The following is a 23,309-nucleotide window of genomic DNA, read 5'->3' on the forward strand; positions in this document are numbered from 1 at the left end:
GTCTAAAAGTCTAGGGCAACGTAATAATATAGTCCGTTATCGACACTACTACTACAACAACAACACCCTATTCCCATATGCATAAGGCAAGCGGAGATAAGGTAGTAGGCTGCCTTCAACACTAGGTTGAGAGCAACTTCCGTGGATAGTCCGCTATCGACACTGTAATATATTAATCGTTAAACTTTACAATTATTTCCTTATTGGTCCTTGAACTTTTTTTCACATTAGTCCATAACCTTGACAACTCCCTTTTTAGTCATTTAAAATCAAAATGACTCAAAATTTAAGTCTAGGATTAACGTGAGTTAAAAAAGTTTAGAGTAAATTATACGTTTAATACCTAAACTATTAGTTTTGACTCATTTTAATACTTAAACTTTCAATTCGTTCAAAATCATATCCAACGTTTAATTTTTGTTTCATTTTAGTACATTGTCGTTAAAAACTTTTTTGATGGGTATGTTACATCATTCTTCACGCAATTGTTTTCTCGCTCGTATTTTAGTACTAAAGTTTAAAAAATTTCAATTTAATTGCTTAACTTTCAAATTGCTTTTATTTTAATCACTCTATTTTACTTTATTAATAATTTTTGTGATATGAATTTTTTTTATTATTTTATTAATATATAATTAAAAATAAATTTAAAAGTTAGAGTGATCGAATTAAGATTAATTTGAAATTTAAGTAATTAAATTAAAAGAAAATTAAATTGTAGTGACCAATATAGGGGTGAGAAGATAGTTGAGGGATGAATAATGTAATTTACCCATAAAAAGTTCAACAAAAATTATACTAATGCTATGTATGAGTTTGAAAAAAATGAAAATTTAAGTACTAAAACAAATCAAAACTGATAGTTTAGACAATAAATGCATAATTTACCCAAGTTTAAAGACCAAATGGAAAGAAATTGCCGAATTTAGGGGCCAAAAGTCAATGTTCCCTAATTTTAGAAGATTGAATGATTAATAATTAATTAAAATTTACAATATCGAGACTTTCAATATAAAAAAAATCCATTATAATCAAAATATTATAATTACACATTAGCATTCAAGCTCGAAGCTTTTAACAATATTAAGTAAAAGGAAACATTTCAACTAAACAAAGAACTAGGATTGTCAAAGGCCCCATCACCTTGCTCCATGCTGGCATATTATAGGCTCCATTTCGACCACGGTGAGAGCATCCGATACGACCCTAATCGATATCGAGTAACGTTCTATTCAGTAGCGCAGCGAGAAACTCGCATATCATCGGATGCCAGTTTACGAGTAGACCTTCCCCACCGTACTCCAAACGGAGCTTAACGTGCCGACCTGTACATCCATATCATATTACAACTCTGGGAAAGGTGGACGGACCATGGAGTTGTACATCGATTACGTCTTCGTAAGAAAAAAGAAGAAAAAAAGTCGGTTACTTAAATATCTATGACGAAACAGTGTTTCGTTCGCAAATCAAACGTCTATCCGGCGAGCTGATCGTAGTCCCTGTTCTGCGGAGACTGACCTGTTTTCCCTGTAATAGATAGTTACTTTCAGCATTTCTTGATGTGAGAGTATGCATGCATGTATAAATGAGTGTGTGAACGTACACAAGATTCTAACCAGTTAATTCGAACCCCGTTCTATCATCTAGGGAAATCCTCCAATCCGTGGACCGAGGTGCCATATGCATGCCTCGCGGTTGCATCACAAAATGACTTCCTCCGAAACTTTGGTGATCGTCATTCCCCGCAATCGGGTTTCTTCCTGAAGTTTCGAAAGACGGGCGAAAGGCAGCATTAGATGTTGAAGTCCCTGCAACCGTAGCTGGCAACTTGCTGCCGGAGGCATCACCTTTTGCCCCGGTACTAACATCCTTATTGTTGTCTATCGTAAATGTACCGACAATAACCTGTACGTAATAAATTCAGCATTTGGCTTGATGATAGATACAAGTTCTCCCGACATTCGTACCAATCCCCTTCCCCAAATCAAATACTAATACAAATACCTGAACCGGGCCGGCGGCCTTTAGAGGTCCACCAACTCCGCCACCAATAATCTGGCCACCTGCACTTGATAGACATACACTGAGCCCACCAGTCCTCCCTCCTATTTCATTCCGAACATAAGATCCTGATAATGAAATGATCTCAAACCGACCCTAATATCATATCACCGAGAAAACAAATCATATTTTGACAGTACAAAGTAAGCATATTTTAAGCAGATACGTTGCGAATTAACCGAAACGATAAAAATAAAAAAGCTAATATCATGGCAAGCATACGAGACTTTTTAGAAATTTGAGCATGGCAACTGCATCATAAACATGGAACTATCTTGTTCGATATAAAATAATTACAATAAAACGATAAAAAGAAGCACTTACCTCATATGCAATGTTACCGCCGGATGTTGCTGGTTGGCGAAGAGATGCACTCGAGATTGTACCAGATGCGGACAAAATGCATACTTCGCGCTTGCTTTGTTGCATGAACATCAGTACTTTTTGGCCCACATCCTATTTGGATCAATATATCATGTCAAGAAGGCGAAGAAACAATTCAATTAACATATAGAAACAAATTCGTAAATATCAACGTTAAAAAAGGACTCTCATGCCATTGTTTATCGGCTACTACAGCACTGCTATTCTGACTTCAAACCATATTATCATCCAGAAATATCACAATACGACATCATATTTAACCGAAACATGCTTAGAAGTCGAACCATGCCAATTTTTTAAGGAAATCGACAATGAAGAAGTTACATTTTAACAGATTACAAAATTACAAGGAAACCGGTATGCATCGATATCTATACCCCGTGGATATGTATAACTAATGCCAACATATATTCAAATTACTAACAAAAGTTTCGGTAAGTAATGAATGCCATACCTCTCCATAAACTACATCGACAACATGTGGAGTAAAACCTTGACCTGCATTGCCTGCGTCAATTAAAGGGTAGAAAGACCGAGACTTTTAAGTATCAAACTGCGACTTCAAGCCATATAAAATCAAACGATGACTCAACTTACTTCAGAACCAAACATCATACAACCCCCATCAAACATGAAAACGACTATGAAAGAGATAGATCATTTATATACATGATATTATGTATCAAACAAACAATAATAAACAGATGAAACTAAATATATCCATCTATTTGTACTTATTTTAACATTGTACTAAATATAAGCACGTGAATGCGTTGTATTCGAGCTGAAAGTAAACAAGATGACTTTGACGATGAATCAATGCAACCATGCAAGTTGAGGAATACTAGAATGAACTAAGACATTAATATAATGCCACGATGATGATCAAACGGATTAGAGTTATATCATTTTCCCTCCAAAGATTTTACAAAATCGTTTATGCAAAATACTACACATCCATCGAAGATCTAACGGTGAATCGTAAACTGAAAGTTTCATCAAATTACAAGCTATACTACCAACCATTGCAAAACTGTAAGAGGGGAAGGGGGTCATTTAAAAACAACCAAATAAAGACAATGAACCATAATAACAAGCATTTAAAACCTTCTCAGTTTTAAAAAAAAATTGCAACAAGCTCCCCAAGCACCTTAAAATTCACAAAAAGATGCCAAAAGAGGAGACTATAATAGGAAAAGAAAACACATGGAGCAAACAAATGTGATGGTTCACGCTCATGAACTAAAACAGCCTTAATTTCAAGAAATTTGCAACAAGGCCCCTAGAAAAAGTTAACATTCAAGACCAGGTGCCAAAAAAAGGAAGAACCCTTTTTTTGTGTGTGTGGGGAAGATATCCTATCAGAGCAAACAAAGGCAACATTTTCACAAGCAATTCATCAAAACCCTATCAATTCCAACACTTTGCAACAAAAGTCATTTAAATTCTTTTAAAAAGGGGCATCAGAAGTAGACTCACTTTTGCAAAAATACCCCCACAGAGCAATGCACCAGAAACCTTATCTAACAAATTTGCAACAAAACCCCACCAAAAGCCATCAAATTCACATAAAAGGGTACCCAAAAGTAATATTTTTTAATCTAAAACACCCACCTAATGCAGCCAACTGAGACTTATTCAAAGACCCACCACCGAGACCCAACTGTTGCCGCTGCTGCTGCTGCAGTTCTCTCCGCACCTTGGAGCTCAACGACGCCATCTTCTTAGCAGCCAAGGCCTGTTCCGGCGTTCCGTACTTCCTCGGCCTCCCTCTCTTCCTCCTCGCCGGCTCCAACGCCGATGTCACCGCCGGCGGCACGGAGTGAGGGTACACCATGTGGTGGGACCCTCCTCCCCGTTTGTTAGGAAGCAGAAGCCCATTGGTCGGTGGCGGAGTGGCGGTGACGGTGTTGGAGTTGTTGCTAGTGAAGTAGTGTTGTTGGGTTTCATTCAGTTCCATTTTTGAGGTGTTGCAGATTTTTTTTAAAAAAATAATTTTTTATTGTGATAATTCTGGGATATTTTTTTAGAGATTTTTAATTTTGGACACTTGAATCTGCACCGTTGGATTTAGCTTTTGGGGAGTTGAGTTGATTGACTTTTCAGTGTACTTGTTAATGGATATTTTGTTTTTGGGTAAAGTACAAAAATGCTCCCTTGACTATAGGGTACTTCTTTATTAAATCCTTCAACTATTAAAAGTTATAAAATAATTCTCCAAGTATAAAATGTTGCTTTATTAAGTCCTGCGACTATTAAAAGTTACAAAATTGTCACTCGATTATTCATTATATTCCAAAATCATCCCTTTCCATTGAAAATTAGTAGATGTCTAAGCTAAACGTTAACATGATAACTAAGATATGATAGTCGTTTAAGATTCTAATATCATATTTTACAATATCGCAATCAACATATTAACGTTCAGCTTAGAATACCGTCAACTTTTAATTAAAAAGACGAGTTTGAAACATAATGAATTTTCGAATGATCATTTTATAACTTTTAACAGTAGAGAGAACAAAGCATCACTCTATAGTAAGAGGATCATTTTGTAACTTTTAACGGTTAAATGACTTAATAAAGTAATATCCCATAGTCGAAGTATTATTTTTGTACTTTACCCTTTGTTTTTTTCTTTCTTTTGGGGGTATTCTGGGAACTGAAAATGTTTAGATTCCGAGAATCCTTTCGTTTGTTTACGATCATAAGAAATTCTCTACTCGAATTAGACAAATATGCCCCTAATCCAAATTTATAACATATATATATATATATATATATATATATATATATACTGTTTTGTTTCCTATGTTATGTTTGTTTCCTGAGAATGTTTACCAAGAAATGTAGTTTAACTAGAGATTCCCATCTCTCTCTTGGCTTATGGATTGAGAAGTAATCGTCGTTCAATCTCGGATCAGATAACAAGAAGAAATGTGTTGGTTATCTTTGCACTTTGAATCTCGTAGTACTTACTAGTACTTATCATTCTCAGGTTGGTTCTTGTTTCGGAGAATCGAAATCACATGCATCCGTTTCCGAGCTAAAACGTTTCCGCCGTCATCACATTCCGATGCTCGACTTATTTCGAATGCAGTTTGATGGGGGAGGCAACTCACTGATGTGCACATGGCTGACATTCCCGACTGTGTTGAGAAATTGAATGGTAATCCGAGAGTCCCGGAAGGCATCGAGTCAAAGAATTATGAGGTTGCGGAATGCACCGAAGAGAACTCGATCATCCAGAATGGTATTGTGAAGTTAGAGGAAAATAATCGAGCTTTGGGGGCCGAGGGAAGCCAGCCCGAGCCAGGGCCAACCTTCTTGGCGTTCTCGATTATCTCTTCCGTAAAATTCGTGTTCGAATCGGACCGTGCAGAGAGCTACATCCGTGGCATCTATGTACATTATGATAATTAACCAAAGTGGAACTCTTTGCTTTCTTACAGGAAGAGCAAGAAGCAGCCCTTAAGCAGCATAGAAAGAGTATGATCGTCAAAGCGAATCCGATACCGATTTTCTACTAAAAACAACCTCCATCTACAGCGGAAGCGAAGAAGGTATCTGAGCCTTTTCTTCTTGTTTATGTTTAACAACATAGAACAGATGAAAACCGGAATGCAGACACACCGTTATCGATTTAAGAAAGCCTTCTGTTGAGGCATATGAACTCTCGATACCAAAAAACCGAATGAGCAAACACATATCCCGTGTATACCCTTTCAAGAAAACTGTTTGGTTGGTAATGGAACATTTCATTCTTGCTTTTTTATTTCCTTTCAGTTGCCATCAACTCGACCGAAGTTGCCAAATCTTAGTCGGAGAAAGAGTTGCAGCGATGCGGTACACTCGTCTCTAGACGGAAAGGCAAAAACATACTGCCGGACTCATCGCCACAGCTTCAATACCCCTACGGAACAATCGACAACGGCAAATGAGGTGAAACGTAAGGGTCAGGTCATAGGAAAGGGCAGCTTCGGCGCTAGCAAGGCAAAAGACCGAGCAAAACCGGCGACAACAACTGCTAAAGCTGCTCCGAAATCGCAAAGCAGAGTAATCCATATGTTGACTTTAGCTAGGGCATACTTGCAGCTAAGAACATACCGTTAACGCTTCGAGGAGATTCGAACTCGGCTAGTTGATGATTCGTCACCTGCAAAACCGACTCAAACTGCAGCTGGAAGAAGATTTCAACAACTATCCATGTCCATTGAAGAAATTCAATTTGTATAACAAGCATTGAGAATCAAACTAATGTATCGATAATATACAGCCGACTAAGAACGAAAAAAGAAAACCGAATGTATCCGTTTTCACTCGAATAAACTGTGATTGATGAATAGAGTAGATAAACATCACCACTCGATATCAGTTTTTTCGTTAGCACTTTCTGTCCTACTCATTCTTGCAAGCATACAAAACCAGTGAAAAGCCGATATTTCGTGACTTGGATTCTTGAAACAGCTGCGAGAAAGACCGTTGCAACGTGCTCGGATTAGGGTTCGGTTGGCTGATCCACAACTTATCATCCATGGCGGGCAATGCCTTGAACATAAAAACAGCATTTCCGACAGATGTTTCAAAGAGCCAATTGTGGATATCCCAGTAAACATCTACAGCCATTCCATCAACCGAAATGGTACAGTTCTCCCGGAACTTCCACCGTAGCCGCTTCACTTGCATCAAAGTCTTTCCATCCACGCGAATCATAAGGCACGGATCATTGAATCCGATCATGTCGCATTCAATCATCAGATCATGAATTCGACCGTTATTGCACAACCGCGCCTTGGTACCGAACACCCTCTTGCCGAAAACATGTTCCTTTTTGGCCACGAAAAGGGCGTCGGAAGGAGAAGGACTCGCACTAGTCTTCTTGTAAGCTTCTTTCCTCATATCTCCAAGAAGCAATACCATTTGCATATCGGCAACAACACCGACATAAAACCCTTCCGCCGGTTCCGGTCCAGAACCGAATTTCGCCGTCGAAAGGTCCCAATATACATTGATTTTACACGAATTCGCCTCTAACCTCTTGGACCCTCTTCTCTTAGAGAACAACCAAAGCTTTATATCAACTTTACAAAGGCACTGATTTGCAGATGAATCATCAACACCAACACTCAAGCCTTGCCCCATTAAACTCTTGCTCCAAGTAACAGTTATCGAACAAGATCTACCTCGAATTCGACATTGATAAACACAGGTAACTAAATTATGTGCATTTTTACAAGCATTTGATGATGATGATGATGAATCAGCCACTTGAACACCATTTTCACCAAAACATGATGGAAAATCCCTCATTTTTCTACAAAATTATCTGTTCTCAAACCTAAAAACAAACCCAGACAACTAAAAACTGACTCTGAAACATTTAAAAAAAACAACACAAAATCAACCTAAACAAATCTCTTACCTTAAACTGATCTGTTTCAAAAACTGTATTAAAAAAGGCTTGATTTTGATCTGGGGTGGTGCATTTTCTTTACTTTTTTCTGCAAGAAACTCAAATACCCATCAATGGGAAATGTTTGAAGCTTCAACAAGAAAATAAGTAGACAAAAAAGCAGGGTTCATTTCACTGTAAATTCCTCTGCTATATACTGTTATCATTGTCAATCATACAAATGTACATTACAAATTCTTTTGGGGAAAAAATACCAAAACTTTATCTCCAGACAATGACAACTTGAAAAAAAAATATTATTGAGAGAGAAACAAAATGGAAATTTGAAGGATTTTAGAAAATGGATATTGCTGGAAAAGGCTGGACTTTGAGGATTGCCATTCAATGACAAAGGAAAGTAAAGCAAAAATGAAATTTGAAAAAGAATCTATCTTATAGGCTTAGCCACTCTCTTTCTTCCTAACTTTCCTTTGGCTGACATGCTATGTGCTAACAAATTTATCAGATTTTGGGAAATTTTTAGTTTTTAATTTTAGTAATTTTTATGGGTTAATTACATCATAGATAATTAAATTATGATCTTTATTTTAATTTAATTCTTGAACTTTTAAATATTTTAATTTCATTCTCAAATTGTAACTTTCATTCTAAATTAATCTCCAACTGTTGAATATTTTGATTTCATATCAAACAATAGATATATGCTAATTACAATCTCATACTAATAAAATAGTTTGGCCAAGATATATTATTATATTTCGATTTCAGATCATGAATTCGACCGTTATTGCACAACCGCGCCTTGGTACCGAACACCCTCTTGCCGAAAACATGTTCCTTTTTGGCCACGAAAAGGGCGTCGGAAGGAGAAGGACTCGCACTAGTCTTCTTGTAAGCTTCTTTCCTCGTATCTCCAAGAAGCAATACCATTTGCATATCGGCAACCTATGTTGCACGGATACGGGGACGGGGATGGAAAACGGTAATTTTTAAAATTACATGATACGGGGACGGCAAGGGTACGGTATATAAAATAATTTTAAAATTATAAATAAAGTCAAATAAAAATATCAACTTGGCATGCTCCTTGACCAATTCATTTTGCTCAATAAACAGTTCCAATTCGGCAATTTGCAATTTCCTCCATCTCGCCTCTAAAGTTGCCTTCCTTTCACTGTCAACCATATCTAAACTATGCTTTAGAAGTTCCTCTTATCAAATAAATTACTAACCGAACTCTTAGGCACCTTATCGACCTCCATTGGCACCCCAATATCTACTTTCTTATCAGGTGAAGAATGAAACTCTACTTTCAATGCAACCACTGCCTTGTTATTTGCCTTGGCTTTCCCATTGGATTTAGCAGCTGAAGACTTAACTTTCCCACTAATCCCCTCTTTTCCCCATATCTTTTTCGACAGTTCAAATGCATTATGTTCATGGGCTTTAGAGAAACTTCGATCCTCACCCTTTTTACCTTTCCCGGCATTGTTCTCAAACTTTTTCTTTAACCTTCTAATCTTATCCATCAACTGTGCTTTCATAACATCAGTAATTCAGTATGAATCGATTTCTTAACAAAATCATAAAATGCATTCATATCAACACAAGGATCAGCCTCTTTTTTAGCAGAGTAATCCAACATACCTTTCAACAGTCTCGGATATGGGTTTCTTCGCGTTCATGTCTTCCATGGGTTTCGTCGCAAGAGGCTTGACATTCGGCGTAGCCGTGTCGGATTCGGATTCCGACTCAGTCCCGGATTCCTCAGATTCTTCATTCCCCGCGACGGCTATCGCAGGATCAAGCTTCCTGGGAGGTGGGCTCTTTTGGATCAATGGAGTAGACTGGGTTTGGGGTTCTTCATCCTCTTCTTCTTCCTCGGCTGAAGATCCCACTTCTTCGTCCTCGGAGGTTGTCTCCTCAGCCAAAATTACCTTTGGGTACGTCCCCGAAACATCCCGGATAAGCTTTGACCGTCCCCCATTTCGGTCAGCCGTACCCTGCCACCGTGGCACGTCCCCGGGTCCCTCAGCCGTCCCCGTACCCGAAACGTATCGGGTACTTGAAACGGGTCTCCTTTATCGTCCTCGTGCTTCTTAGTCGACAACAACACCGACATAAAACCCTTCCGCCGGTTCCAGTCCGGAACCGAATTTCGCCGTCGAAAGGTCCCAATATACATCGATTTCACACGAATTCACCTCTAACCTCTTGGAACCTTTTCTATTAGAGAACAACCAAGGCTTTATATCAACTTTACAAAGGCACTGATTTGCAGATGAATCATCAACACCAACACTCAAGCCTTGCCCCATTAAACTCTTGCTCCAAGTAACAGTTATCGAACAAGATCTACCTCGAATTCGACATTGATAAACACAGGTAACTAAATAATGTGCATTTTTACAAGCATTTGATGATGACGATGATGATGATGATGAATCAGCCACTTGAACACCATTTTTACCAAAACATGATGGAAAATCCCTCATTTTTCTACAAAATTATCTGTTCTGCAACCTAAAAACAAACCCAGACAACTAAAAACTGAGACTCTGAAACATTAAAAAAAACAACACAAAAACAACTTAAACTGATATGTTTCAAAAACTGTATTAAAAAAGGCTTGATTTTGATCTGGGGTGGTGCATTTTCTTTACTTTTTTCTGCAAGAAACTCAAATACCCATCAATGGGAAATGTTTGAAGCTTCAACAAGAAAATAAGTAGACAAAAAAGCAGGGTTCATTTCACTGTAAATTCCTCTGCTATATACTGTTATCATTGTCAATCATACAAATGTACATTACAAATTCTTTTGGGGAAAAAATACCAAAACTTTACCTCCAGACAATGACAACTTGAAAAAAAATATTATTGAGAGAGAAACAAAATGGAAATTTGAAGGATTTTAGAAAATGGATATTGCTGGAAAATGCTGGACTTTGAGGATTGCCATTCAATGACAAAGGAAAGTAAAGCCAAAATGAAATTTGAAAAAGAATCTCTCTTAGAGGCTTAGCCACTCTCTTTCTTCCTAACTTTCCTTTGGCTGACATGCTCACATGCTCTACTGAAAGCCAAAATATGTGCTAACAAAATTATCGGATTTTGGGTAATTTTTAGTTTTTAATTTTAGTAATTTTTATGAGTTAATTACATCATAGATCATTAAACTATGATCTTTATTTTAATTTAATTCTTAAACTTTTAAATATTTTAATTTCATTCTCAAATTGTGACTTTCATTCTAAATTAATCTCCAACTGTTGAATATTTCGATTTCATATCAAACTATAGATATATGCTAATTACAATCTCATACTAATAAAATAGTTTGGCCAAGATATATTATTATTATATGTTTGAAAAAATAGGTTAAACGATAATTGCAACTAATTAATATTTCGATGAATTTGTTGATGAATTTAAAGATCCAAAAGTTTAGAGATCAATTTAAAATGAGACTTTTAATTAAAGATGGAATTAAAACATTTAAAGAATTAGGGATGTAAATGAGACGAGACAAATCGCGAGCTACTCGAGATCGACTCGATCAAGGCTCGATAAATACTCAGATCGAATGGAATTGACTCGAGCTCAAGCTCGACTCGAGTTTTTAACGAGCCGAAATGAGCTACTTGATATTCGACTCGAAAAGCTCGTGAGCAGCTCGAAAACATAATATATTAAGATTTTATTTTTAAAAAAATAAATTATTAATAATATTAACATTTATGTATTGATTTTTTTAAATACAGTAAGATTTTCATGTATTTAAGGTTTTGGTTCGAGTTTGAGGCTTCAATAGAGTTAAGTTTAAGAAAAAAAATTCTTCATTTCTCGAGCCTTTTCGAGTCACGAGCTTTAGTTCAGGATTTCGAGTTCGAGTCGAGCTTGAAAATTTTAAGGTCGCGAGTTTTCGAGTCGAGCTCATAACTACTCGAGCTCGACTCGGCTCGTTTACACCCCTATAAAGAATTAAGAATTAATTTAAAATAAAGATTATAAGTTAAAGATAAAATTAATTTTAAATAAAATTTTAAATATTAAAATTATAATATAAAATTTTATGATAAAATTAAATATTTTATTAACATAATTATTTAAATTTAAATTTAAATTTATATATTTTTAATGATGTGTCACTTTGATGTTATCAATGGGAGACGCAAGATTTTACGTTTGGCGAACTTGAACTTAAGGGAAACGAACTTAAATTTATAAAATTTTAGGAGACGAAAATATATTTTTAATAAAAAATACATAAAAAATCTAAAATATATAATAATTTTAAATTTTCAGAGAGAAAACTACTGGCTCGACATGTCCCATCAATTCATCCTTGAATATTGTATCATATCATAATACAAGGGAAACCCCAAAATTAAGAATTAAATTTAAAATTTATTAATTTTAAGGCTAAATTTTATTTTAGTCCTTTTCTTTTTCCAGGTTTGATTGAACATTGGAAATTATAATATTATGTAATAATTTAGTTTGAATAAAAAAATTATATATAGAAAAACAATTCATTATATTAACCAATAGTTTATCGTTATTTTATAATTGTGTTATTAATTTATTTTTTAGAGATATTATATTAGTTTATTAAAATTTAAAAATGCAACTTGAGTGATTAAATGTTAATTTTTTTTAATTATGTCGGTGGGGTTATTATAACTTTTCATTTTCTTTCCTTTTTCTCATAATTATTAATTTATTTATTACTAAAAGATATTTCATTGATGATTATGGTAAATATCAAATTGAAAAGGAAAGTGGAGAATTTTTTAAGGAATAAAAAAAGGAAGTGTAGTTCACGCGTAATTATGGCGGGTGAGGAGATGGAGGTGTGGGATTAAGATTATTTTAATTATTATTTTAAAAATTAAAAAATTAAGGAGAATAAAAACGTGGGATTCACGTGCTGCTGTCCATTGGTTAGTTGGAGTGCGATACAGACCGTCGGATCAACCGGATCGAGTTGGGTCTAATTTTCTTTTGTTCACGTTTATTTTATAAGTTTTAAAAATATTTAATTTAAATTCAAAAAAATATAACAAATTTAGATAATTATATCATTATTTTTTAAGTGTAACCTCCGTAGTATTTTGTATTATTTTTCTCAATGTGATCTTTTAATTTGAAAAAAAAATTAATGTGACCTTTAACTAATGTTTTTCATCATTAACTAATATTATTATAAGTCATTCGTCATTAGGATCTCTAAATCAACTATAAATTTCTTCAAAAATCATCTCGAAAATTATTTTTCTTCTCCTTCAACAACTACCCATGCAACCGATGTCATAATGTTTTTAAACGAAAAATTCGTAAGGTACTTGTATATAGTTTAGAATTATATTTTTTTATTAGATTAAAATAATTATTTAACTTTTTCTAATATAGCACAATATTGTAAAGGAAAAATCTACGACGTTCGACGAGCATTGATGAACACTACTAATAACGAGCACCATTAATTAAATTTATAAAAATTTAAATTCTAAATGACTCAATTATAAATTAGTTAAAAATTTAAAGATAAATCATTTAAAATAATAGATAAATTATATTAGTGACCACATAACTATTGTCCCATTTCACTTTGACCAATATTTTTAAAATTTCAATCAGATCATTCGACTATTTAAATGTCTTCAATTAAACCATTTGTCGTTAATATTTAACGAAGAAATTGATGTGATAGTTAAAAGATTTGGTATAATCAAACATTTGGTCACTGATACTTTTATATTCTATCAATTTGGTCCTAATTTTAATAAATTAAACAAACTTAATTTATTGAACAACCAATTATAAACGTCCAACGAGACATGTATAAGGACCCGATCAACTTCGAGCCTCTCACTGCCTCTAAATTTCCAATTAAGCCGCTTAATTTGCAGCACCCTTTTGCCATGGACGTTGAAACAAAGCTTTAACAGTGTGGCACCCTTAATATATTAATTAAAAAATACGTTATCGGTTTTATTATTATTTAAATAATAAAACGGGTAAAAAAATTACCTAAAATATTATTATTTCTACCTAAAACATCAATGTTTTTTAATATTTCTGGTAAAGTACCCAACAATAACAAAACCGATAGAAAAAATAACAAAATCGGTAGAAAAAATAATGTTTTCGATAATTTTTTACCGACTTTATTATTTAAATAATAACAAAATCGATAACGTCTTTTGATCATTTTTCAAGCTTCGTATCATCGTTTACCTGACAATCGTTCAAAATCTCCCTCACTTTGTCGCCGAACCTGACTTTTGTAGTGTACACTTTTGCCAAACACATGCTCTCTTCTCAAAGCAAGACCTTGGCTTCTCCTAGGCTTTTTAGCTCGAGTTCTGGAATATGCTTCTTTGATAGCATCACCGACGAGAAGCATCATTTCGCCACCAACAACCACGGCAACAAAGAATTCAAATTCGGGCTCAGGTTCCGAAATAACAGTGATCGAATGTGTAATTATAATAAATATTTTAACCGCCACGTCAGCTTCGCCGTTAAATATTAACGGCAAATGGCTTAATTGAATGCAACTAAATAGTTGAATGATCTGATTGATAAAATTTCAAAAATATTAGTCAAAATGAAAAGGGATAATAGTTAGGTGGTCATGGATAAGTTTACCCATAATTTTAAATAATTTATCTTTAAATTTTTAATTAATTTATAATTAAACGTTGAGTCCTTTAAAATTTAAATTTTTATAATTTAAATTATCATTACATCTTTTTAGTGCTTTTGGTGATGATAATTTGCCATCATTGTTCTTTTATAATAAAAAAATTCATATTATCATTATATTTCCAAAATATTTTAAAGGTCATAATATTTATTTATAGAGTCAAATCAATTTTAATTTTTATATTTTAATTTGATTTATTTTAACCTTATACATAATATTTATTATTCTTGAGATTTTAATCCTAACCCAAACAAACGAAAATGACTATAAACAATCCAATTGAAGATATATATTAAAAGGGTAAATTATGTATTTAGTACCTAAATTGTCATTTTTATCCATTTTAATACTTAAACTTTTATTTTTTTTCTAAAAAATATACATAACATCTAGTTTTTGTTTCGTTTTAATAACTCACCGTTAAAAATTTAATGGCACTATAATTTTTATGGGTAAATTACATCATTCATTCCTCAACTATCTTCTCACTCCTATTTTGGTATCAAAGTCTAAAAATTTTCAATTTAAGTACTCAACTTTCAAATTGATCCTATTTGAATCACTCTAATTTATTTTATTAATAATTTTTGTGACATGATATTTTTTTTATTATTTTATTGATATATAGTTAAAAAAATAAAGTTAAAAGTTAAATTGATTAAATTAGGAGTAATTTGAAATTTAAGTAATTAAATTAAAAAATTAAATTTTTGTGACAAAATAAGAGTGAGAAGATAGTTGAGTGATGAATGATGTAACTTACCCATAGAAAAGGTGCCATGTGCAAATCACCCATTAAGTTTTTTAATGACAACGTACTAAAACTAAACAAAAACTAGACCCTAGATATGATTTTGAAAAAAAGTAAAAGTTTAGATATTAAAACGAACTAAAATTCGTAGTTTAAGTATCACACGTGTAATTTACCCAAATCAAAACTATAACTTAAAAATATAACTGACTGACTTAACAAGTTTAGTGACTATTATTCAGATCATAACTGTAAACTTAAAATTTTAAAATATCATATATAAAAAATGACCAATTACAATACAATGACTAAATATAAAATTTACATGTAATATAAGGACTAATAACAAAATTTAACCATAAATTTTCAACCTTAATTGGATAATTCAAATTGGATCAAACATGTCAACCCAGACTTTTAGAGTAAATACGATTAATTCAGTAATATAAACTTAAAAATTTATGGTAAAAGGGTACAAGAGTCTCCTGTACTTAAAAAAAATCAATGTGACCCTCATACAATTTTTTTTCTCTTAATATGATCTTTCAACTCAAAAATGAAACCTAGTATGACTATTTGACTAACGTTTTCCGTCATTGACCAACGATTTCATTAATTCTTATTGATGTAAATGCCTTCTCAAATCTGTTACAAAGGGAGTATTGATTGTGATTGTTGGTAGAGACGAAAATTATCAGTTTCCGATTACATGGACAGTTGTTGGAGGGGAAAGAAAAGAATCATAGAGATGTTTTTTTTTTTTTGCATAAACTTATCGTTGACTTCGAGTATCCTAATGTTGGTCAATGATGGAAAATTTGGTCAAATAATTACATTGAATTATTTTTTGAATTGGAGGGTCACATTGAGAGAGAAAATAGTACGAGTGTCACCTTAGTTTTTTTAAAAATAAAGTACAAAAGGTTCGCGTACCTTTTTACCCATTTATGCTCCATAAACTTAGCCCTCTTCAAAATAACCATGAACTCATTGACAATACGCCTTCATTATTTACAAAGAAGCACGGTAACCATAATACTCTATCCATAGTTATATATATATATGTATATAACTTATAAAGGCCTCAAAAGAGGGTAGTCTTCAAGTAATTCCCTCTCTGATAATGTGTCATTTTCATTCTGGGGCGTCCATAAGACCTCAACCGCCTGCATTACAATCAAAGACATATCGACGACACTTAAGATCGTAAACAAGACATTCGTGCTAGTCGGTTACTCGAACTCAACTCGTAAAAAGCTTATGTTCAGCTCCGTTTTTGTCAAATTTAACGCGAGCTATCAAATAAGATGAGTTCAAGTATATTATTGCTCGACTTGAGTAGCTCGTGAGCCTAATGGAAGTTTTTTACTCGAGTAACTCGAGCATGAAAACCAAACTTATCTTTAACTGAGCCTACTTGAATGATCTCAAGCAGATCAGTTTTTATCTTGAAAAAGCTTCCTCTAAAAGTATAACCCGATTGAGCTCAAACCGAACTTCAGGCCACAAATTCAGGTGGAGCTAAGCATATCAACAATATTGACAAATAACAATCAAGGGATAAGCTGATTCTTACCAGTAACTTGCTTGTCGGGATGGAGGCAAGCTTTTGCAAGGCTACATTCAAGTCACCACTTCCATTGATGAGGGGCAATTTATGCACTCCTTCAGCAGCCACCAAAATTGTTATCTGAAATTTTAGAAATCAGATGCGAATCGAATTAAAGTTACCATTCCATCCAAAACTTAAAATCCGAAGCTTTAAAACAAGGAATGAGGTCTTACCACTATATACTCATTGTTGAATCCACCGGCTTTCTGATATGTTGTACTTTGCCTTCTAATATTGCTCACATTCACTAGTGTCTCCTCATCAAATTTACCACGTTCTTCGATCGAGAGTTGATTGAAGCGTTTCTCCCCATCGTCTATGCTTCGTTTCACATCCACCTGTAGAATATACCATCAAAACAATTATCCCAAATTGTTATATCATTAAACATGTTTTCTCCATCTTTCTTTCTTCCCCACTTAGAGAGAACCATGGATATATACCAATTTTATAAATCCGGAAAGAGTACTGAATGTCAATAATCAAGATCCATTGAAACTAAAATCCTACTGTTGTGAAAATTCTTAAACAGAATACTTCCATTCATGATAAGAGTTCCTGTCTACGTGTTTTGACACTTGTGTGTTTCTTGAAACACTCGTGTTCGACACATTTTTGGACATGAGTAGGGGGATATGATTTTCCAAGGACCTTCCATAGGAAATCCATAAGAAAACCAAGAAAAAGAAAAGTGAACATACGCATGTACGAGACATATCCGTATCCCACATTCGGATATGAATCCAAGTAACATAGGTTCATAAAACAAACAATCACACAAACACACCAGCAATAGCAGAGTTTGTTCTGAAGTGTTTCTAGCTATCACCTATGATCTAGGAACAAACACAAATTTCAGTGAGTGTCGCACTGCAACTGCAAATTATTTCTTATATGAATGCACAAAAAACGTTAGATATGCCACGAAGCATGTGACTGCCTAATAATTTCTCCATGACTCAAAATGTCAGAAGAAGCATAGCCACGAGCTGTATAATTCATTTAGCGAGAGAGACAAACGGAACATTTCGTAAAGGCTAACTTACAGATGAATATCCCGATATGCAATAATCAGGATGGCGAAGCAAAGCCAGTGTTGTCTCTGCAAAAAACAAAAAAATATGTAAAAACTTCCTTGGTACACACAATCAATCTAACAAACACGAACATGACATGTTTAAGAAGCTGGACTTAAATTCACCAGGCCAGTGGCCACCTTGTAATTCTTCAAGTATTAAACAGAATAGAAATAAAAAAGGAAGCATAATGAATGGAATCTATGTGCATCCCAAATAAATCACTTAAGCGGGAACAAAGTCTGGCCTCTTATTACTTGTAATTGTACATCGGCGATGTGATTAGATATCACACACTTATATTCTAAAGTGGATTTCAGAACAACATATAGCAACCACAATTGTGCTATAGAGCTATAAGGTTTATGCATTGCCTCTTACGATATTATCTTTAAACACATACTGCATCCAACAATCACATTCAACCCTGAGTAACATTGGGATTGATAATGGAGGATTAGTGTTAAGATGATTGCAACAAGAGTTGATAGGGAAAAGCATTTTCATCAATATGCTGCAATTCTTTACGTGTGTAACATGCAAAACATCTACCAGTCAATCCAAGGTAAAAGAATTAATACGGACCAATCTTAGAGAGCTTTACCCGTCAACACAAAGTTTAGACCCTCAGAGGTAGAAGTATCAGCAACTTCTGCAATCCGATTTAGATCCCTTTGAAGAGATCGTCCTGAACCCAACAACCCAACCTAAAAACGGGTATGAAAACAAATAAAGGTGAGACTGCAAACAAAATCAAGTCTAAAACTTCATTAAAGAATCAATTCACACTAGCATTAGCCGATTCTAAAGGCAAACCGAAATTCACATTTGCACAGCACTCCTCTATACATTTGTGTTTCACCTCAAACCTATGCAATTGATAATCCTAATTTACCACAGGCATTGACTGGTCTTCATATTATGTTTCTCCAACCCATCATTTTACTTGAAATACTTGAATCCAACACCTGTGTCCGATGTCCCCATTCACAGTGTAATAATATAGTAAAATTATTCAAGGTCATCGTGACACCATAATGGCATCCACAATTTAGAAACATAGTTAGTTTTAAGAAACAAAATAAGCTGTAACGTCCGCAACCGCGATTTAGTACTATGATTCTCTCTCTCACACACACACAGAGACATATAACAAGACCGAATATAACCTTATCGAACACATATTCATGCATACACTCAAGCAATTACCTTCATATAATCATATAATCTTAACTAATACGCATAGCAGATACTATTCACTGGTTAAAGCAATAGAGAATAAGAGCTTACCTGAAGCTTAAGAACACTGGTTCTTTCAATATCAGCAAGCACGCCGCTCTCGGACCAATCCGAAAGAAACCCGGAAACCAAAACAAAAGCGAAAAACCCCATCACAATAAGAAAAAGACCCGACCCAGCCCCAACTCCGACCCCAACAGCCGACCCGACATATAACCCACCGCCGCCGCCAAATGGAGCCGGCGAACAGTAAGGAACGGAGTACGAAGAAAAGCTCGACCCTCCATCGCTAGGCGCCGAATAACTCCTCGAAGACGAAGAACCAGTGGAAAAAGACCTCCCTCCCATCCTCCCACCAGAAGCAGCCAATGCTGTTTTATAAGGATTAAACATTAACAACAACCCCAATAAAACCGCCGCTATAACAGGCTTTTTCAATGCCTCTAGAGATTTTAAAATCGTTGAAGAAACTATCTCGAATGGGGTCTTGTCATCTGAGCTACAACTGAAATGGTCGGTGTTCAAATTCGAGCTCGTTAAATGCTTCCTCTTCGAGAAGAGACATTTGGTTTTAAACTTAGCGCAGCCTTGGCTTTGAAAAGTCATGTTTTCGGTCAATTTAGAGAAGCGGGGAGGGAAAGAAAGGCGTAAACGGAGGGGAAAACATTGTTTGAGCTTTAAAGGGTCGAATCGAAGCAAAAAAAAGGTTGTTGCCGCCATTAGAGATATGGGTTTTTTCGGGTCGAGAGATTTGTGACTTGTGAGAAACTGGAAAATTTGTTTGGATTGCAATTAAAAGGAAGAGGAATCAAGGATCTGAATGATGATGAAATTACAGATAGTCTTTGTGGTCGGGAAAGTGAGGAGGCGCTTCTGTTTCGTCAACCTCATCTTGATTTTCTACTTATATTTAAGGATTAATATTAAAATAAGTGATCAAATTTTACCCTTTTTATTGTAACTAAATTACTTTTTGAGTCATATAAGCGCATAAGGTTATAAACTGTCAACTATATTAATTTTTCTCTTTAACATGTTTCATAATTTAATTTTTACTTTTTTAAATATTAAAAATGTTATGATATCTATAAAAAATATTAACTTTTCTTATATTATAAAATAACTTAAAATCTCAAGTCCTAACTTTAATTTGTCGTAGCCCTCCTTTTTTGCCACGATTACTGTGACTGACGTAGTCCTTACTATTTTCCTACTCATACTTCGTCTTAGTTTTCGTCGATTGACAGTCAAAATCGCGTGAGATCGCAATTTTAATCTTAAGGTTTACGGGATATAAAACGTTGATTCGTCGTCGATCGGTCACGATTTCATGGGACTTTTGGTTGGCGGGGTGAGGGGAGGGGAGGTCGGGTGGAGCTTCGTCGACGGCAGAAAGGTGGCGACTGGTGTGGGTTTAGGGGTTGAAATAAAGGTTTTCAATATTTTTGGTTTATTTAAAAAAAATTTGTTTTATGTTTTTTTAAAATATATATTTTTAATTTTTAAATAAAAATTTTAAATTTATCAGGTTGTGACACGTGTCACTTAACAGGAAAATTAACACTGCTGATTGCTTGGGCACCTAAATGGGTAACGTTTGTAATGTTAGGCACCGGGATGAGTCAAAAAATAGTTTAGGTACCTATTTGGAAAAAGATGTATAGTTTAGGCACTTATTTTGGTATTAAGCCTATCTTTAATCTGTAAGTTTCCTGGGGAAATTTTAGATGTAGCCCTCAATATTTATTTGAATAGACAACTTAACTCCTACTATTTTTCGGATAAACTTCATAAACAATTACCGAAGTATGAGTAAATTTTAGCTTTTAGTATTGAAATTTAAAAAGTAATAAATCGGTCACTAATATTATCATTTTGTAACAAATAGATTAATCAGTCGATATAGATCGTTATTACATAAGTCTAATGTGACATGTTTGCACGATTGAGTTGATATTATTTGGCCACGTTGGTATCTTTTGAACATACACTTTGACGCTCACTTAAAAAACATAAATTCATCACGAGCAAGATGTTCTTAGAAGCTCGAGCACTAGCCCCTGATGCTGTGAATCATTTACTTGATATATTATTCGATCTAATTTATAATCTGTATGATTCAAATTCACACGTCAATTTATTTATATATTTTAAGAAAAAAATATTACAAAATTAATGAACAATTTCAACTAAACTCGATTCTACTCGATCAAAGTCGAGTGGAGTTCTTGTAATTACATGTATAATAATATCATAATTATATACGACATGCATGGTGTCATTGGTGTTGTTATACTTTCATTTATGACTCTGGTTGAGCCTTGCAGCGGCAGCAATGGAGGCGGCGACACCGGCCGGGTGAATGGTTAGGTTCGGATCGTTTCTCATCTCGGCACCCATTACCCCTTCCGCATCTTTTCTCGTTGCCGGCTTATCCGATGGCAACCTTGCCGTCGCATTCTATAAGGGATCAATTGGAAAAATCATGACATGTTACATTTAGGAGTGGTTCATCAATCAAATTATCGAATCGAAATTTATTAATAATAAATTAAGGAAACAAAAATAATTTTGATTAATTCAATCAATTTTGATAGTTTAATGAAAATAAATCGATTAAATTTATTTAATTGAATCGATATAAGCAATAATTAAAAGTTGGCTAAAATATTTTTTACCACCACTGATTTTTGAAGTTAATAGTAATACTTAATTACCGCAAGAATGGTGCCCAATTTGGTCTTGTCTTCATCTCTGGTTGCCCTAGCATTGAGTGTGGCAGCTGATTGAGCCGCCGCGGCAATACCGCCGGGCATTATGGAGGTTCGGCCAGTGGCTCTAACTTCCGCCGCCTGTATTGCTGCGGCGTCACTCCATTCCACTGGCTTTTTTCCCGCCGTAAGTGCGGTGGCTTCGAGTGCTTCTCCAATGGTGATTCCACCACCGTGTTCGGAAGCCGAGTCGTGATCAGATGAACATAAATCTCCATGGCCACATTGTCCTGTTGCAACCTATCATGCGGTAAAGAAGAAAAAAATGATCCATACATATGTAGTTACCATCAATCTGAAAATATTACATTTGTCTAATCGTACGATCTTTGAGAAAAGAGCTTAGCATGTTAGCAAAAATAACAAAATTTGACAATGAATGCTCGTATATCTCTGTAAACGATATGTTTAAATCCGGGACATTAAGGGATAACAATAATTCCTTAACTATGAGATCTTTTGTTTCGTGCAACAGTAATAGAATAAGATCAAAATTATATTATAATAAATTTATTTTATAAAAAGTGTCATATGGTATGAGAAAAGTACCCATTATTTACCTCATCACCAATGTACTCGTTAACACTTTTCCCAGGAAATGGAGCCAGTTTAATACCACCAACACCAGATTCAACACCGGTTTCATCATGACCCACCAAACCCGACCTCTCGTTCTTTGCCGCCGCGACGGAATTCTCCGACATCTGCATCACAGCGGTGGCGTCCTTATGTGCCACAGCCTTCCCGGAAAGATCTCCCTGCACGACGAAGGCATCTTGGTGATGGGCCTGTTCCTGGTTCCTATGTGGTTGTTGTTGGTTCATTTTCCTTGCATTTACTTGGTTTTCTTCGTGGTTGGACCTTTTAAATTTTTCTTTTTTAGGGTTTGCCGGTGAGAGCTTTTTGGGAACTAATTGAAGGGATTTAGTTTTATAAGTGCATGGGCCATGCAAGGTTTGGACAACGTTGGGTGGAGACACGAAATAAGGGGGACGAGGGTTTGGGTTCAATGGACAAATGGTGAAGTGTTTGTGTTGGAGATCGGAAATAGCAAAGACCACGAAGACAAAGACAAGTGGTGTTTTGTCGTAAAGATGAGGACTTGGTCTTAACATAGGTTTAGGGTTATCTACATCTTAATTATGTCGATTAGGGAGGTAAATGATACGAGACAGATCGCGAGTTATTCGAGATCGACTCGATCAAGGCTCGATAAATACTCGGATCGAATGGACTTGAGCTCGAGCTCGAGCTCGAGCTCGACTCGAGTTCTTAACGATCCGAAACG

The 23,309-nt window shown here is 34.9% G+C and overlaps 4 protein-coding genes and 1 pseudogene across 8 annotated transcripts; all 5 read right to left on the reverse strand.

The window, feature by feature from the left end:
- Window positions 1-813: 813 nt before the first annotated feature.
- Window positions 814-20,124, reverse strand: LOC120184002. 4 transcript variants are annotated; one of them, XM_039188575.1, is made up of 7 exons: window positions 19,302-20,124; window positions 18,616-18,718; window positions 17,982-18,037; window positions 17,109-17,273; window positions 16,907-17,013; window positions 16,397-16,496; window positions 814-833 (listed from the first exon to the last, which is right to left on the reverse strand). In XM_039188575.1, the coding sequence occupies exons 1-6, from the start codon at window positions 19,968-19,970 to the stop codon at window positions 16,397-16,399; spliced, it is 1,200 nt and encodes a 399-aa protein (XP_039044506.1). In that variant the 5' UTR covers window positions 19,971-20,124; the 3' UTR covers window positions 814-833. The 4 variants fall into 4 exon arrangements, with proteins under 4 accessions (XP_039044506.1, XP_039044509.1, XP_039044508.1 ...); XM_039188578.1 differs by having other exon boundaries at window positions 16,397-16,489; window positions 16,900-17,013; XM_039188577.1 differs by lacking the exon at window positions 814-833 and having other exon boundaries at window positions 16,294-16,489; window positions 16,900-17,013.
- Window positions 1,434-4,463, reverse strand: LOC120184003 (AT-hook motif nuclear-localized protein 14-like). Its single transcript, XM_039188579.1, has 6 exons — window positions 4,060-4,463; window positions 2,900-2,952; window positions 2,386-2,517; window positions 2,005-2,157; window positions 1,617-1,905; window positions 1,434-1,527 (listed from the first exon to the last, which is right to left on the reverse strand). Exons 1-6 carry the CDS (start codon window positions 4,403-4,405, stop codon window positions 1,475-1,477), a joined length of 1,026 nt encoding a protein of 341 aa, XP_039044510.1. The 5' UTR covers window positions 4,406-4,463; the 3' UTR covers window positions 1,434-1,474.
- Window positions 6,695-10,430, reverse strand: LOC120184004. 2 transcript variants are annotated; one of them, XM_039188580.1, is made up of 3 exons: window positions 9,970-10,423; window positions 8,660-8,803; window positions 6,695-7,236 (listed from the first exon to the last, which is right to left on the reverse strand). In XM_039188580.1, exons 1-3 carry the CDS (start codon window positions 10,351-10,353, stop codon window positions 6,844-6,846), a joined length of 921 nt encoding a protein of 306 aa, XP_039044511.1. In that variant the 5' UTR covers window positions 10,354-10,423; the 3' UTR covers window positions 6,695-6,843. The 2 variants fall into 2 exon arrangements, with proteins under 2 accessions (XP_039044511.1, XP_039044512.1); XM_039188581.1 differs by lacking the exon at window positions 8,660-8,803 and having other exon boundaries at window positions 6,699-7,779; window positions 10,346-10,430.
- LOC120184020 lies at window positions 8,930-9,939 on the reverse strand (annotated as a pseudogene).
- Window positions 20,125-21,469: 1,345 nt separating the features above from the next.
- Window positions 21,470-22,907, reverse strand: LOC120183984 (late embryogenesis abundant protein 47-like). The gene is made up of 3 exons (XM_039188564.1): window positions 22,582-22,907; window positions 21,968-22,261; window positions 21,470-21,710 (listed from the first exon to the last, which is right to left on the reverse strand). The coding sequence occupies exons 1-3, from the start codon at window positions 22,843-22,845 to the stop codon at window positions 21,549-21,551; spliced, it is 720 nt and encodes a 239-aa protein (XP_039044495.1). The 5' UTR covers window positions 22,846-22,907; the 3' UTR covers window positions 21,470-21,548.
- Window positions 22,908-23,309: the final 402 nt, after the last annotated feature.

The sequence above is a fragment of the Hibiscus syriacus genome, unplaced genomic scaffold (genome assembly GCF_006381635.1).
Source record: "Hibiscus syriacus cultivar Baekdansim isolate YM2019G1 unplaced genomic scaffold, ASM638163v2 tig00112856_pilon, whole genome shotgun sequence".
NCBI classification, from domain to species: Eukaryota; Viridiplantae; Streptophyta; class Magnoliopsida; order Malvales; family Malvaceae; genus Hibiscus; species Hibiscus syriacus.